This window comes from Dama dama, chromosome 16, assembly GCF_033118175.1.
Source record: "Dama dama isolate Ldn47 chromosome 16, ASM3311817v1, whole genome shotgun sequence".
Taxonomy (NCBI): domain Eukaryota; kingdom Metazoa; phylum Chordata; class Mammalia; order Artiodactyla; family Cervidae; genus Dama; species Dama dama.
Window position 1 is genome coordinate 8230592 of NC_083696.1, and position 17766 is coordinate 8248357.

Consider the following 17766-nt stretch of genomic DNA (forward strand, 5'->3'; position numbering starts at 1 on the left):
CAAATTCATTGACAAAACAGGTAGGATATCTGGGATTTAATGTTTGCTTTACACTAATAGCCAGTGAACCTCTTTGGGTGTTTCGGTCCAGGCATTCTCTTTCATGGCATGTATTACTTTTACTCAGTTCCTTGTGGCTGCCTGAAGTGTACAGTCGTGTAACTGTGAAGTGGAGCGCCAAGGAATTGTGTCGGCATCGATTAGCAATGTCTGCCACGTACACGCTAAGGATGTGCATGGGTGCCTCAGATTTGCCACCAAGGACACGGTGATCTTCTTCAGTTCCCTCTGAAGTCTGATTTAGATTCTCCAATCCAATGTCTGTTTGTGTCTATGGAAAGTACTGAAAATCTGAGCCAAACGTTTCCCGTCAGAAGCAGTGTCTTGAAAAACTAAACCACAGGCAGTCTGTTGTGGAGAAAGACCTGGCTGGGCAGCGTGGACAACCATCCCAGTAGCAGCACCGCCTCTTGGCCCAGACCTGCCAGCAAAGAGCCCCACCCTGGGGTCGTGGGCTTGCTTTTCTTGCTCCTAAATGAGAATACGTAGGTGAGGAGGAAAGCCAGGACTACAGACGCAGCCTCCTCTTCTCCTAAGGATTTCAGCGTGTCTCTGTCACTTAACAAACTGAAATATTAAAAATTATGCATTTCCATGGAAAAAGCAAACAGTGGGCATGAGTTGGCTCCCCAAAATTCTCTCAGGAATCCTTCATCCTTCAGACTAGCCTTCCACAAACTGCCTTCTCCAAACAAAAGACGCAAGTCACCACACAATAGCAATACACCAGCTACTAACTAAGACCTTCTTCCTGTCACCCACTGTCCTAAATATTCCCATGTGTTATCCCATTTGATCTCACTTTTTTCTCACTTTCAGTTGAAAGAATTTTATTGTGGGGTTCTTATGAGTATTGCCATCTTACAAACAAGAAAGTTGAGGGTCGTGTGTGTGTGTGTGTGTGTGTGTGTGTGTGTGGTCAGTCATGTCCAACTCTTGGCCATCCCATGGACTGGCATCCCACCAGGCTCCTCTGTCTATGGAATTCTCCAGGCAAGAATACTGGAGTGGTTTGCTGTTTCCTACTTCAGGGGATCTCCCTGACCCAGGGATCGAATCTGTGTCTCTTGCCTCTCCTCCACTGGCATTGTCTACCACTGTGCCACATGGGAAGCTCCAAGGTGAGGCTCACAGAGGCAGTATGACACATCTAAGGTCAAAGCCACTAGATGGAGTCACATGCGGTTGCCCCATCCAACCATATTTGACCTTGAAACTGACAATTCCATTAGATTCAAATGAATAGCCAGTGGCAGGACCAGAATCCACAGTATTTGGCTGATTCTAGAGCAGATAACTCTCGAAAACTGCACAGACTCTCCTTGGAGATTTGTCAGTTTTAGCATCTATCATTCTTGCCTGTAAGTATCTCTTTGACTGTCTGTTTCCTTTCCTGAGCTATGAGCTCTCTGAGAACAGGAACTATCAATCACTGGTCTCTGAAACACCTGACTACCACTTGAGCTGTCCCACAGCCTGGTCTTAATCATCATTCAACTCCTCTCTGTTGAATGCAAAAATGAATGATTTTAAAAGCAATGTAATTCCCAGGGCTGTGAGATGACTGCTAGCTCCACAAGCGTCCTAACTGGGTGCCAGCTACGCGCCACCGTACTACCCAAATGGATAAGTGCTAGGACTCCCACACCTAGGGCTTGGAGGGCTTTTGGTTTGGCAGGCAGCGTCTGCTCAATTCCTTTAAGACACAGGTTGTGCTGGACTCCCTCAAGTGGAAGGATCAGATGTCCTCGGAAAAAATCCACACTTCAGGCTGTTTCTTGGCTCCTCTCTCTTCCTGACACAGTCCAAGAAGGAATTTATGGATGTTGGGAAGGACAAGGGGTGAGGAATTTCTAGAACCCTTAAGAACGCCCGTGTAAGCAACTCCATGCCTAACTGGCTGTGCACAATAAAATTCTCTTTCCTGTAAGCAGGAAGAAAAATGTGATCTGCCTCAGGTGTTGCCAAAATGATGTGGAAAGAAATTCATCTGGATTTTTAAACCATCAGGAATCTTCCTTGTTCCCCCAAGCCCAGGCTATTTGACGTAAAAGCCTAAGTCAACAAGACAAATGTATTCTGTGAGTTACTAAGAGTGAAGTCATAAGTATTCTGAAATATGATTCTAGCCAGTTGGAAGTTTTATCTTTATCTAAAAATGAAACTGTTTATTCTCCAGCTGTGACCCGGAAAAAATTCAAAGATTGTTGACTCCTTCATCTAAGCAGCGGTCTTTGTCCTGTGGTGAAGTGCCTAAAAATAACTGTTAGTTTATTTCATGCTGCTTCCAAAAGGTTAGCTATCAAACAGCTCTACTGAGGCACCTCAGAATATACGATTATAAACCAAAAAACTCTTGGGACGTGGCTGCCATGACCACACCGTGGTTTCCCCATCTACTGGATGAAGTGGTACCTCAGAGTAATGTCCCAAATAAAAATCTATAATGCCGAAACTTGGAAATATCGTCCTATACTGGCAACATGTAATAATGAAGTAACTGAAACAAGAAGTAATTTTTATCTTCCATCAATGATAAAATCCTAACATATTAACACTTGCCCCCTCAAAAAAAAAAAAAAAAAGCCTTCAAGACCATTGTTTTCATCTTTTTTTTTCCTCTTTTTTCTTTTTTTCTTTAATAGCAGGCACTGTAAGTGTACCAGGAATTTGCAGACCAAGGGACCAAATACAGAAGCCTATGTTTTGCTTAATCTGCGTAGATGACATGAAGCAGTTAGGCACCTGGCCTTAAAAAGACACAGCAGCGCTCGTCCGGCTCACTACCAGCCCTTCACACTGACCATTACTGGTTCTGTCAGCCCCACGTGCCCTCCTCTCTCCACTCCTGTGCACATCTTACACACCCCTGTACAACCAGGATGTCAGTATTCCATGTGTGCGATCCCACTTTCGCCCACATCGGGGAGTCACGGAGGGAAGCTGCTGCTCCTGCTGTCATCTGCCTTAGTCTCCTCCTCACCCCTGCATTCCTTGCCTTTTCTCATGCTGCTCCCGCTTTCTAGACACCCAATCAAGATAGGCAGGTGGGTGAGGAGCAAATTCAATCCCCCTACTCAATTGCATCCAACCACATTTTAGAATCCCACCCAACCTTCAGGCTCATCTCAGGTGCTACCTCTTTTAAGGTGTCTTTTTTCAGCCCCTCAAAAAAAAATGTAGTCACCCTCCACTTTAAAACTTAACAGACTTGGGTTAACCAATCTCTTTTATTACCTATTATATCATAATCATAGTCATGCTGTAACTCCCTGATTCTCCCATGCCTTCTGAGTGCAAACTTTCTAATCTATCTACTTGACCAGTGTCATTATTATTGTTTCTGTTATTAATAGGTACCATATTAAGTACCTACTAGGTGCCAGACACTTGCTAGTAGCTCTAAGTACACCTTCTCATCTTATCCCATCTTCTCATAACTCTATGAAATAGGCATTATATAATCATATATAATGTGTATGTATAAATATATATGTATACAGCCTTGCAGGAGATGAGGCAAGTGAAACTTAGAGGGGGAAGTGAATGGCCACAGGGATCAGCTACAAAGTAGAAGAGCTGGATTCTAACATAGGTCTATTTCTCTGCAAAGCCCAGACTCTTTCTCCCATACTAGCTGCTTCATTGATAGAACTCTCCAGATAGCTGAAGGAAATGGACTGAGTCCCCTCAAAAAGTCTGGAGCAAGCCATTGCAGAGTCAACAGAAGCAGGAGAGCCATGAGTTGATCTTGACCAGCTCTACCAGCGCCCAAGAGACGGGTGAGGCTGGGCAGGTCAAGATGTTAGACAGAGTCAGAGGGGTTCCTGGGCAACTTATCTTCGGTTTGATTTGAGCAGAATCTCGTGGAGCACTTGGGGCTGTAACGTATGCAGACAGAAAGAGAAAGAACACCTTGTATTGCAAGTGTAGGAGGGAGATAGGCTGACAACCTGGGGCACGGTCTGTGTCCTTTCAGATTTAAGGAGGACAGTAGCCATAAAGACCACATATGTATCCAGGTACACATACTTGTACCTGGATATGTTTGAATATAGAAGGTATGACATTAGTACACATACATACTTGTTTATGTTACTGAAAAGGAGTGATCTTATCTAGTCTCCCAGCCCCTGCAAAGGAGGTACACACCAATTTTATTATAATAATATAGGAATCCTAACAACTACCCTAACTTTCATTTTTAGACTTTCTTTGAACTCTCTAAGCCTCAGTTTCCTCTTTTGTACTATAGGCTTAATATCACCAAGCAAACTTTTATCTAGTACTGGTGAACAGAACTTCCTCCAATGATGGAATTGTTCCTTATCCACATTGTCTGATATTATGGCCACTCGTCACATTGCTATTAAGCACTTGAAATGTGAGTAGTACCACTGAGGATGGAACTTTCAGGTGTATTTGATTTTAATAACCACTTGTGGCTAGTGAGCTCCATACTGAACAGTGCAGCTCTAGACCAATGAATTCAAAGGATTTTCTTCCTCTTCACCCGTTTCTCTCATGAAGAAATCTTTAAGGTACTTTTGTTGTTGTTGTCATTATTCTCCAGATGAATCATGCTTAAGAAGTTAACAGGAAAGGAGACATCTAAAGAATCACCAGCAAAATCACAAGAGTTAATCTGGCTCTAACATTTTCTTTTGATAAAAATAGAAAGCAGAGTATAACCCACATGTGTATTTTTCTGCATTTAGCATATATGCCAAGACAGGTTATAGAGCATGGCAACATGTGTGGCTTAGACAGAGCACTTTGTCCTGGATATGTGACCCCAAGAATCTATGTATTGTACCAATACAAAGGCTGTGTGTCTTCCTGCAGCCCTCCTTTGCAGACATTGACAAACAGCTCCTTTAGTCTGACCATAGAAGACAAACACAGATAACTTGATAGATGGGAGATAGATAGGAGGTTTAGGTACAGACAGAGATGTAGACTTAGGTATAGGTGTAGGTGTGGACATAGATGTAGACAAAAAGGTGAAGGTGTACATGTATCAGTTCAGTGTGTATATAGATGTAGACATAAAGATGAAGGTGTACATGTACAGATATAGATAAAGATAGAGAGACAATCTCCCAAGACATATTCTCCTGGGAGCTCTGAGAAAGAGAGCTCACTTCACTACAGAACTCACCCTTGCTTAAAAAACAAAAACAAAACAAAAACAGACTTACATATGCCAAGGTAGGATTTTCAAGAGTTGGGAAAAAGAAAATCCTGGAAAAAAATACTCATTGAAGTCCATATTTTTCAGTACAAAAGCTCTCACTGCTGCCAAAGAGTGTCCTGCTCTTCTACAGACAGTATCTCACACAGACTCCACAGCAGTCCTGCAGGAACACTCAGAGCGTGTTTTATTGATGACATGACTCTGGCTTGCATTATAGCTCACAGTCTGTCCGAGGAAGTGGTTGAACAATGACTCAAACTCAAGACAGTTTGTCTATACATCTGTGCTCTTCGGCACTCTTCATTTTATAGGCCAGTGACTTGGAGATTGCTATAGTATTCAAAGCCCTTTCTATTGGGTAATTCCAATTAGAGATCCATTTCTCAAGTCCTTTCTCTACATCTGCATCTCTATTCCTGCTGGACTTAGGGACACAGCAGGAGAAGGAAAGGATGGGATGAGTTGAGAAAGTAGCATTGACATATATACACTATCATGTGTGAAATAGATAGCTAATGGGAAGCTGCTGGATAACACAGGGATCCCAGCCTGGTACTCTATGACGACCTAGAGTGATGAGAGTCAGACTCAAGAGGGAGTGGATACACACACACACACACACACACACACACACACACACACACACACACATATAGTTACGATTATAACTGATTTGTGTTGTTGTATGGCAGAAACCAATGCAACCTTGTAAAACAGTTATCCTCCAATTAAAAAAAAATTTAGAAAAAGAAATGTATTTCTCCTATTGTGCTGAAATTTGCCTTCTTGTAAGCAATTCTCCTCTCCACCTGCAGTGTACACACATATTGGAGCTTGTTCTGTCCATTGAGGCCACAAGGGACAAGCCAGCTCCTGGTTCTCCGGGGTTTATACAGAGTAATCCTGTTCCTCTCCACCTTGGCTTTCTCAACTACAGAATAAATATGTACAGGTCTTCATCCTTTCCTCCTGCGAGATCTTTTCCAGACCTTCCATCATCTGATCACTTCCTAGGAAGATAAGAAGTGCTTCTGCTTGTGCTTTATAAAGAATCATTCTCTGATTTTAAAAGCCCTACTATCAGAACAAATCCTTCATGTCTAACTTATATGTAGCAAACTGCAACCTAAAGTAATTTTCCCCAGGTTTATCCTCAGAGGAGACATGAACCAGCCAGTTGTCTGCATGAGAATATTTTACATTTTTAAAGGTTGTTATTTGCTTTGTATGTTTGCTTCTCTGGTGTAAATATTTCCAGTTCTAGTAAATTTATCTTCATAAGGTTTACCCCCTTACACATCAGTGATTTTTGCAGCTCCTCTTTGATCTAGATTCAAGTTGCTGCTGGGCTTAGGACTGGATTCAATGAGGAGGTTAAACTGAAGCAAAAGTAGGCTATTGGCTTAGACTCGTGCTAGGTTTTGTTTCTCAGAGCACAAAAAAACTAGCAGCTATTTTTTAATGTGTGCCTACTATGGCCTTGATACCATTTGGGGTGTTTTTTGTGCAGATCTCTAATTCATAATTCCCTCTGGAAGGATTTTGACCCCTCATTGTACAAGTGAGGTCATGGTTTAGAGAGGAAGATAGCTTGCCGGGGCTTCCTAGGTGGCGCTAGTGGTTAAGAACCCGCCCACCAGTGCCGGAGACCTAAGAGATGCAGGTTCAATCCCTGAGTCATGAAGATCCCCTGGAGAAGGAAATGACAACCCACTACAGTATTCTTGCCTGGAGAATTCCATGGACAGAGGAGCTTAGTGGGCTATGATCCATAGGGTCTCAAAGAGTAGGACACCACTGAAGCGACTTAGGACGGATGGACAAGTAGTTTGCCCAAGTCATAGAGTTAGTGAGTGGCATTTGTACTCTGGTATATCTAGTTCCAAAGTCTAGACATTTTCCACCATGTTTAAGGTATAATGAGTCTTTCCTGAAGTGCAAAATTATCCCCCTGCCCTCAGACCACCAGGAGCCAATATGGGAAATACACAACCCTCAAGAATCACATTTCCTTCCTCCAAACAATAGAGCATTTCGCTGTGCCAGTGCATGTCTCTTATATACAGAGTGAGAAATCCTTACTCAACCCATACTCCAGTCATTATTTCCCTAGACTCATTGCCTTTAAGTCTCAACCAATGATTCTAACAGCCTTTTAGATGGAAATTTAAGTCATTTAGCAACACACACAAAAGTCTTGGGTGAAAGTCCAAAAGCATTTCAAACTTGGCCCGTGGTCCTTCCTCATAAAAAAAAAAAAAAAGAAAGCAAAGAATTGATGGGAAGAGGGTGAGAAAGGACTCTGTGGAAGGCTAAGAGAGTTCAAACAATTGCAATAGAATACCCAATCAATAAATATTTGTCCAGTAAACAACTAAGATGGGCCATGGTAGTTTGAAAGAAGACAACTTGCCAAGTTCTCCTCTTCATCATAATTTTCATTCAGTGGGCTTGCCTACATCAAAGATCCACAAATTCTTATTAGGAAACTAATTTGAATAATAAAAGCATACTGATGGCCACCTTCTCTCTGTCCTCATATGGCCTTTCCTCTGTGTACAAGATAGAAAGGCCAAGTCAGAGGGAAACGTGGAGTCTCTTCTTCTTATACAAGGACACCGATACTATCATCAGGTTAGGATGCAACCCTCGTGACCTTCAGTTAACCTTGATTACCTCCTGAGGAGCCTTATCTCCAAATATAGTCACACCAAGGGTTAAGGCTTCAGTTATGAGTTTGAGGGGAGGGGAAGATGAAACACTCAGGAAGAATAGTTCAAGTACTTGTTGACTGCAGAAGTCAGCAAGGGCTCACGGATACCTTTTCTGAGTCATCTCTTGCCCTTGGTCATAGCTTGGATAACTTGTCCTGGAACATTCTGTCAGGTTCTTCTAAAAGCCAGATATTTTAAACTTTTAGAAATAAAAAGGAAGAGAAACTGAAACTCAAAGATCTAAAATACCGTTACAACCATCACATTACTAGTAAGATGTTCAGCTGGAATAAAAACTCAATTTGCCTTCTAAAAGGTCTTGCATTTTAACCTTTGCTTCACACAGCAGAAGCGAACCAGCAGATGGAGTTAATCTCAGATTGGAGAGTCAATAATGAAGGGAGAAATTATTCAACATCTATGGGGCTGTGACCTTCACATCAAGCTCATTCAGCAAATATTGAAGGGACTCAGGAATATTTGAATGATTTCCTTAATGTTTTCACTTACATCATTACTTTGACTCTGATATTATGATCTTCACTGTACAGAAGTAAAATAAGACAAATGAAAGTTATATAACTTACCCAAAGGCCCAGAGTTAGGGCTTAGATCCAAACCACATCTGATCTGTCTTATTCCAAAGTTTTGTCCTTTCTCCTGTCTCCTTATATTTCCAAATACTGAATTGTGAGTGAAATCATTCCTTCATGATTGCAAAATTCTTTAGAGACCATTTTATGGCCACACTTCAGCACATACTGAAGGAATAAAAGGAGATCTTCAAACACAGGAAACAGAACATCAAAATTAACTAAGAACTGCAGATATTCAACAGATTCAATTAGCAATAGATACTAACAAGCTTTTGCTTTTTTTTTGTTTACATGTAGGAGAGAACTCCTTCAAGAAGATCAGGAACAACTGATTTGGATTCTGCTCTCTGCTTCTGAATCCCCGATTCTACCTAAGAGTGAGATACCCTAGGCCCACAAGCACCCTGAGACATTCAACCAAACTCACCTCCACCATGGGGGTCATGACTCGGCTATTGGCAGGCCTCTTCCTGGCTCTGCTTGCCCTTCCGGCTGATGGTGGCGTCCTCAAGAAAGTCATCCGGCACAAGAGACAGAGCGGGATGAATGTCACCCTGCCAGAGGAAAACCAGCCGGTGGTGTTTAATCATGTCTACAATATCAAGCTGCCCGTGGGGTCCCAGTGTTCGGTGGATCTGGAATCTGCCAGCGGGGAGAAAGACTTGGGGCCACCATCAGAGCCCAGGGAAAGCTTCCAGGAGCACACGGTGGACGGGGAAAACCAGATCGTCTTCACTCACCGCATCAACATCCCCCGCCGGGCCTGTGGCTGCGCAGCTGCTCCTGACGTCAAGGAGCTTCTGAGCAGACTGGAGGAGCTGGAGAACCTGGTGTCTTCCCTGCGGGAACAGTGCAGCTCGGGAGCGGGCTGCTGCCTCCAGTCTGCCGAAGGTAGGAGGGGGTGGTGGGTCCAGCCCTTCACTGGATGGATGGGAGTAGCGGTGAGCCGGGCAGGATCCGTCAGTTGTTTCTAGAGTGGGTTCGCTGGGGAACCAGCCTCAGAAGGTGTTCATTCAAAAGAGATTTAATGGACAAATGACTGTGGAGAATGTCACCATATCTAGTAGGCTCTTGGAGAGTCATAGTGACAAATGTTTCAGAGGAATTTTCAGACCTCTGGGAAATCTTGCTTTGAAAAATCCTATCTTACTTAAAGTACTGGTTTCTAAAACTAGGGCTTCCCTGGTGGCTCAGCTGGTAAAGAATCTGCCTGCAATGCCAGAGACCTGGGTTTGATCCCTGGGTTGGGAAGATCCCCTGGAGAAGGAGATGGGAAAGGCTACCCACTCAAGTATTCTGGCCTGGGGAATTCCATGGACTGTATAGTCCATGGGGTCACAAAGAGTCAGACACGACTGAGTGACTTTCACTTCACTTCTAAAACTTATTTGACAATGACATCTGCTCATTCCATACCCTGAAACCCTAAGAATGTATTTTGAAATCCCTCACCCAAAGAGCATTCTCTGAAAGGTAGTAATGTACCCGCATCACCCTGTTGTATAAATAAGGGAACTAAGGCCAAGAAGGAAGTTGGGATTCCCCAAGGTCCTGACATAAGTGGCCAAGTTAGGACTTAAATGACAGCATTCCATACCCTGTTCTCACAAAGTAACAGCACCGCCTACAGTGATGTGAAATTTGGGGGAAATAGGGAAAAACTTTCCAGTTTAAATGCAGCAATGATGATGATCACATGTGAACTGAGTCCTTTATGTATTGGGTTGGCTTGTAGCCTACAGAAAGCCCAAATGAACTTTTTGGCCAATCCAATACCAGGCAGTGTAATTCACTGTCTCATTTAATCCTCCCAACAACCCTTTGAGATAAGGTTTAATACCCCCATGCTGTAGATCTAAGAAATGAGACTCAAAAAAGTTAAGCAACTGGCACGAGAAGACACAAAGAGTGATATGAAACAGGAGCTTTGGAGGTGCCTGTGTTTCTCCAGAATTCTGCCTGTCTCTAGGTGCATCTTTTTTTTTAAGGAATTTTGCTACTTTGGAATTTTGTCTTCATTTCCATTCCCTAAAGTTGATAGACATACAGGGGTTTCAACAAAGCTAAATCAGAGGTGAAAATCTCTATTTCTGCCACTCATGATAAAAAAAAAACTAGAAAGTATTTTGACAGATTATTCCAAGAGCAGCTCCAATCAAGAGCAACCCGAATCATCATAAATTGAGGCTACTGTAACTGTGTGGACACCAGGCCCTTCTGCAGTGGCCGGGGCAACTTCAGCCCTGAAGGCTGTGGCTGCATGTGGGAACCTGGCTGGAAAGGCTAATCATCATAATAATAAACCTTAATCATCATAAGTTGAGAGTACTGTAGGAATATCCTTTAGGTTTCCAAGGCAAAAAAAAAAAATTGTTTACGTACAAATTAGTTCATCTTCCACTTCTTTCAACCCCTAGTAAAATGCAGAGGGGAATTACAGAAGAGCACTAATGGAACCCAAAATAATGGGTTAAAAAACTCATTAATGCAGTGCTATCCGTTAGAACTACGATCTGAGTCACTTACACAATTAATCATAACTTTTCCAGTAGTCATACTAATTAAATGAAAAAAGAACAGGTAAAATGATTTTAAACATTCATCCAATATAAGTAAATATTCATTCAGCTTGGAAATTATACAAAAATTATTAATGGATATTTTACATTCTTTTCTTGTATGCTGTTTCTGAAATCCAGAGTGTATGTAGTTCACATTTAGAGCACTTCAGAATTCAGGCTAGCCACAGTTTAATGATTTAGAGGCCACATGTGTCTAACAGCTACCATACTAGATGACATAGTTTTAGATTCTCAGTTTTCAAGCCAACTTTTTCTTAAAATTGACTTCCTTCCTGCTATCAGGAAGGAGCTACAATGTATGAATGCAACTGTACTTAGATGCAGATAAAAGGGAGCAAGTTTTGTTTGTTTCTTTCCTTTGGTTCCATGGAGGCCACACCAGCCATTGCTGCAACTTAAGCCAAGACATTATGGAAAAAGATGGATGCACATGAGCTTTGTGGGGGCTAAGTCTAATGGAAAGTTGTCCTAACAGAATTAGAAAGCCACTCCTTGCTGCCTCATTTCAATTACTGAAAATTTAGAAAGCTTTGGTCACATAAACACATATACTGACTTAAGTCAACCAAGACCCTCTGCAAGAGGAAATGAGAATTGGCACAACAGTGGGTCCTTAATGTCTTCATTTAACCCAATCGACCCCAGGTAAGTGGGCCATGGGTCCCACCTGACTGATGAAGAATCTGAGCTCCAGAGTGTCCAAATCATTTTGCAAATACAACATGGTTATTGAGTCAAGGCATCAGAACTGAGTTCAGTTCAACAATTATTACTTGGTGAAACACTTATTCTCTTATATGGCTAACCTTGGCTAACTATGGGAGAAGTAAAAACACAACCCAGCAAGATGCGTTCCACAGGCAGTGGTTCGTAACCCTTGTGGTCACAGGAATACCTGAAAATTTGATGAAAATGAGTCTTCTCCCCAGGGATGGAAACACACACACACACACACACACACACACACACACACACACACATGTACATGCACACGTACAAACACATACGCACACACACACACATGTACACACACGTACACACATATATACACACGTGCATATGCACATACACACATGCACACACATGTACACACACACATACACACACACACACACAATTTCAGAGAGCGTAGCTTAAGAATGCCTACCTAGTGTCATGGGTTGTGAAGGTGTTAGTCACTCAGTCGTGTCGGACTCTTTGCGACCCCATGGACTGTAGCCTACCAGGCTCCTCTGTCCATGGGATTTTCCAGACAAGAGTACTGGAGTGGCTTGCCATTCCCTTTCTCCAGGGGATCTTCCTGACCCAGGGATCGAACCTAGGTCTCCTGCATTGCAGGCAGATCCTTCACCATCTGAGCCACCAGGGAAACCCAAAATAGAAGACCAGCCCAATGTGGGGCTCCAACCCATGACCCTGAGATTAAGAGTCTCATGCTCTAACAGACAGCTAGCCAGGCAGCCTCACCTAATTTCACACAGTAAACAATTGATTTTCAAGCCAGATGGGGCCTGAGATGCCACCTAGCTCTAACGGAATTTGAATCTGGGTTTTGTGGGTAGAAACCAAGAAAGTGAGCTTCCCCTGCTCAGAGAGAGACCTTGTTCTCTCTCCCCTGCAGGCCGCGTGGACACCAGGCCCTTCTGCAGCGGACGGGGCAACTTCAGCACGGAAGGCTGCGGCTGCGTGTGCGAGCCCGGCTGGAAAGGCCCCAACTGCTCTGAGCCCGAGTGCCCGAGCAGCTGTCACCTGCGCGGCCAGTGCCTGGACGGCCAGTGCGTGTGCGGCGAGGGCTTCACCGGCGAGGACTGCGGCCAGCTGGCCTGTCCCAGCGACTGCAACGACCAGGGCAAGTGCGTGGACGGGGCCTGCGTCTGCTTCGAGGGCTACTCCGGACTGGACTGCAGCCGGGAGACCTGCCCGGTGCCCTGCAGCGAGGAGCACGGCCGCTGCGTGGACGGCCGCTGCGTGTGCCAGGAGGGCTTCGCGGGCGAGGACTGCAGGGAGCCCCTGTGTCTGCACAACTGCCACGGCCGTGGGCGCTGCGTGGAGAACGAGTGCGTGTGCGATGAGGGCTTCACGGGCGACGACTGCGGGGAGCTCGTCTGCCCCAACGACTGCTTCGATCGCGGCCGCTGCCTGAACGGCACCTGCTCCTGCGACGAGGGCTTCGCGGGCGAGGACTGCGGCCAGCTCGCCTGTCCCCACGCCTGCCACGGCCGCGGCCGCTGTGACGAGGGCCGGTGCGTGTGCGACGAGGGCTTCGCGGGCCCGGACTGCAGCGAGCGGCGCTGCCCCTCCGACTGCCACGAACGCGGCCGCTGCGTGGACGGGCGCTGCGAGTGCAACGACGGCTTCACGGGCGCGGACTGCGGAGAGCTGCGGTGTCCCCGCGACTGCAGCGGCCGCGGGCGCTGCGTGAACGGCCAGTGCGTGTGCGACGAGGGCCACACCGGCGAGGACTGTGGGCAGCGGCGGTGCCCTGGCGACTGCCACGGCCGCGGGCGCTGCGTGGATGGGCGCTGCGAGTGCCAGCCCGGCTTCCAGGGCGACGACTGCGGCGAGATGAGCTGCCCCCGTGACTGCCACCAGCACGGGCGCTGCGTGAACGGCATGTGTGTGTGCGACGACGCCTACACGGGCGAGGACTGCCGCGAGCTCCGCTGCCCCCGGGACTGCAGCCAGCGCGGCCGCTGCGTGGACGGGCGCTGCGTGTGCGAGGACGGCTTCGCCGGCCCCGACTGCGCGGACCTCGCCTGTCCCGGCAACTGCCACGGCCGCGGGCGCTGCGTGGATGGCCAGTGCGTGTGCCTCGAGGGCTTCACCGGGCCCGACTGCGCGCAGCGCAGGTGTCCCGGTGACTGTCACGGCCAGGGCCGCTGCGTGGACGGCCAGTGCGTGTGCCACGAGGGCTTCACTGGGCCCGACTGCGCGCAGCGCTCCTGCCCCAATGACTGCAGCAACTGGGGGCAGTGCGTCTCTGGCCGCTGCATTTGCAATGAGGGATACACCGGGGAAGACTGCTCCCAGGGTGAGTAGCAGCCTCCAGCGAAGCACCATCAGGGGTTGGCATGTGCTGGAGATCTCTGTGTTACACCCCACACCCACAGGCACGTGCACAATCACACACTCTTTGAAGGAGTCCTGGTCTCTCACCTCTTTCAGAGCTACCTCTTTGAGGGTCAGAGGCTCAGAGAGGTTCTGGAATTGTCCCAAGGACACACAGTTTATAGATCACACGGCTGGTACCTGAATCTGGGTAACTCGTTTATGCTGAGTTTCACACCCAGTGCCCAAGAAAAGGTGGAGGAAATGATTACCTCCCTTTTGCTAAACATCAACCTTCTTTCCTACTCTACACTGACATGTAAAACTGACATGACATCTTAAACTAAATCCCTCTATTTGGATGGAATAAAAATTCAACTCAATTGAATGGACAGTGAGATTACGTAAAACAAACTGTTTTAAATGCGTGCTCAGCTAAAGACCAATGATGATCACCTATGAAGCAGGCTTGTCTCTTAAATCATCTTTTTATTTCTGTCCTTCATCCCAAGGACTCTGAGTGCCTTAGAGGAGCATTAGTCTAGCAGTTAGCACAGGGCATTTATTCAAGTCAAGAGAAACATGCAAAGACCAATAGTGTTCATGTTTAATGAGGGTCTTTGTAGTTCCCTTAGCTACCACATATGCTTGTAATGGAGAATTTCAGCTTGATTAAAGCCATCAGCACGTAAGAATAAACATGGGCCTCTGTGTATGACGTGGCCGAGCCAGGGAAGCCTGGATGGAAGGAACACCAGTCTGGCAGGGAGAAGTGAGTTCCAAATCTGATGAGTAAGCAAATTAGAGCAAGTCCCACTCACCCCTAAGAAAAGGAAAGAGTTGGACCAGATGAGCCTAAAACACCCTTCAGGTGCTAAAGATGTATGACTTGAAGTTCAGAGCAGAAAGCCAAGCTCAAGCTGCACTTTCTCCTGCAGATGGCCTGAATCTGAACTAAGGTCCAAGGAATAGAAAGAAGTTGAAGGCCACTGCAGACATGGAACTTTGCCTGAAGGCAAGGGGCAGCCCCCAAAAGTTTTGAAGATGAGTCACGGTAGGCTGGACCTGCCTCTTCCTCCTGCCAATCACAGAGGCCCCAAATCTTCTAAAATGCAGACTCATCAAGTACGCCCCTCCTGTGACCCGTAGAGTGTGTTTCTGACACCGTCTGACCCAAGCTGTCCCTCCTTATTCCTGCCAGTGTCCCCTCCCAAAGACCTCATCGTGACAGAAGTGACAGAAGAGACCGTAAACCTGGCCTGGGACAATGAGATGCGGGTCACGGAGTACCTCATCGTGTACACGCCCACCAACGAGGATGGCCTGGAAATGCAGTTCCGGGTCCCTGGAGACCAGACATCCGCCACCATCCGGGAGCTGGAGCCTGGCGTGGAGTACTTCATCCGCGTGTTCGCCATCCTGGAGAACAAGAAGAGCATTCCTGTCAGCGCCAGGGTGGCCACTTGTGAGTGCGCAGAACCCCTCTGGGCCGCCTCAACTGACCCCCGCCTGTCCAGTGCATAACCACCCCCGCCAGCATGCGTTACTGCCTCACCCTTGCCCCACAGGTCAACGGCTGACTTCATACACTTATACCAGCTAAAGCTCTGGAATCCAGTGACACCCACTGAATTAAAAAAAAAAAGTTGAAATATAGTTGATTTGCAATCAACATATGGCTAGTTTCTGCCATATGGCAAAGTGATTCAGCTATACACACACACACACATATATATATATACACACACACATATATATATATGTACACATTTTCATTTTCCTACAGCTTACTGAATTTTTTTAAAGATACTCCTCACATGCTAACTCATATAACTCATGATAACCCTATGAGACAGGAGCTGTTGTTAACCCGTTTTACAGATGAGGAAACTGAGACCCCCAAATGGTTAAGCCTCTTGTTCCAAACCAGTTAATAAGTGGTCGAGATGGAATTTGAACCCTGGCAGCCTTAAGTACTCTGTTCTACTATTACTTTTCTGTGGCACTCACTGTACAAATATTTAAAATATACAGAAGTGGAAACATTAAGTTTCAAGTTATTCTTCCTTTAAGAGTTCAACATCAGAAAAATCACCTCCACTCTTAAAAAGCAACTTGTGGTTAGAAATTGGTCCTTTTTTGCTTCATAAGAGTAACCTTGGCTGCTTTTTATTAAACTTGTGCTTCAGGCCAGGAACCACGGCCAGCAGTCATTGTGGAATACATCATTTGGTCTCAAAACATTCCCCAGGGGCAAGCATACTTACCCTCCTTCTCTTGGGTGAAGAAACAAAGGTTCAGGGCATTTTGTTCAACTCAACCAAGCATACAAAAGTTGTGATGATCGACTTCATGATCATTACACATGATCAGCCCATATGTCTGATTCTAAAGTCTATGCTCATATTAAGTTTAAGCATATGAAATTACAAATATTCAATCATATGGCTGGCCCTTATATTAATTTTCATGATGCCTCAAAGTCAACAGCATCCCAGAAGAACCCTTAAAAAGACTCCAGCTCTGATGATCAACCCCATGGGGTTTAGTGGAATCATGTCTGTCCCTCCCCATCACACATGGGCTCATCCTTACCTCCTCTCTGTTCTCTTCCTGACAGACCTGCCTACACCTGAAGGTCTAAAATTCAAGTCCATCAAGGAGACATCTGTGGAAGTGGAGTGGGATCCGCTGGACATCGCTTTTGAAGCATGGGAGGTCATCTTCCGGAATACGGTAAGGAGCACAGAAGAGGAGTGGGCATGTTTGTCCACGAGAACCAGAAAGATGCTCGCGGGCTCTGCAGACTTTTCTGTCAACTCTGCTTCCTTGGCTTTGGGTGGGGGACAAGGCTCTAATTAAAAGGGCTTCCCAGGTGGCACAGTGGTGAAGAATCTTCCTGCGAATGTAGGAGACACAAGAGAGAGACGTGAGTTCTATCTGTGGGTCTGGAAGGTTCCCTGGAGAAGGAAATGGCAACCCATTCCAGTGTTCTTGCCTGGGATATCCCATAGAGAGAGGAGCCAGGCGGACTACAATCCATGGGGTTGCAAAGAGTTGGACATGTCTAGGCACACATGAACTCAAGGCTCTAATTAGCCCCCTGTGGGTTTGCATATATTTTACTTGATTTTAGGAAGTCAAAAAACATGGCATTTAGGACTGAATGCCTAGACAAATAGATGGCAAGTCATCTCTAGGTTCTGATAACCTGTTACAGTCTTGGAAATCTCCACTCAGAGGCAAAAATGTGTTTGTAATAACTGTATATGTAGTAACTGATTCTATACATTGGAAACTAACACAACATTGTAAATCAACTGTACTCCAATAGTGTTTTAAACAAAGAAGAAGAAATGGTGTCTGTCTCAAGTGCCTCCAGGCATATCTGAGATTGAGCATCCTTTCTGTCTGTGCCTAAAAACACATATGAGACAGGAAAGTAGATCCCTGAGTTCAAAGCCAGGCTCTGCCACTTACAACTATGTGACGATGGGATAATCACCTGACTTTTAGGATGCCAGTTTGTTCATCTATGAAAGGAATGATTGATTTCATAGCTCCAGAGT

General features: G+C 45.6%; 1 protein-coding gene across 11 annotated transcripts in view; it reads left to right on the plus strand.

The window, feature by feature from the left end:
- Window positions 1-17766, plus strand: part of TNC (tenascin C) — a 100955-nt gene that overhangs the window by 20128 nt on the left and 63061 nt on the right. For all 11 annotated transcript variants that reach the window (XM_061163315.1, XM_061163314.1, XM_061163317.1 and 8 more), the window contains 4 exons: window positions 8865-9458; window positions 12771-14180; window positions 15399-15662; window positions 16818-16933. In XM_061163315.1, coding sequence (XP_061019298.1) covers window positions 9002-9458; window positions 12771-14180; window positions 15399-15662; window positions 16818-16933 — 2247 coding nt within the window. In that variant the 5' untranslated portion in view covers window positions 8865-9001. The remainder of the gene's footprint in view (window positions 1-8864; window positions 9459-12770; window positions 14181-15398; window positions 15663-16817; window positions 16934-17766) is intronic.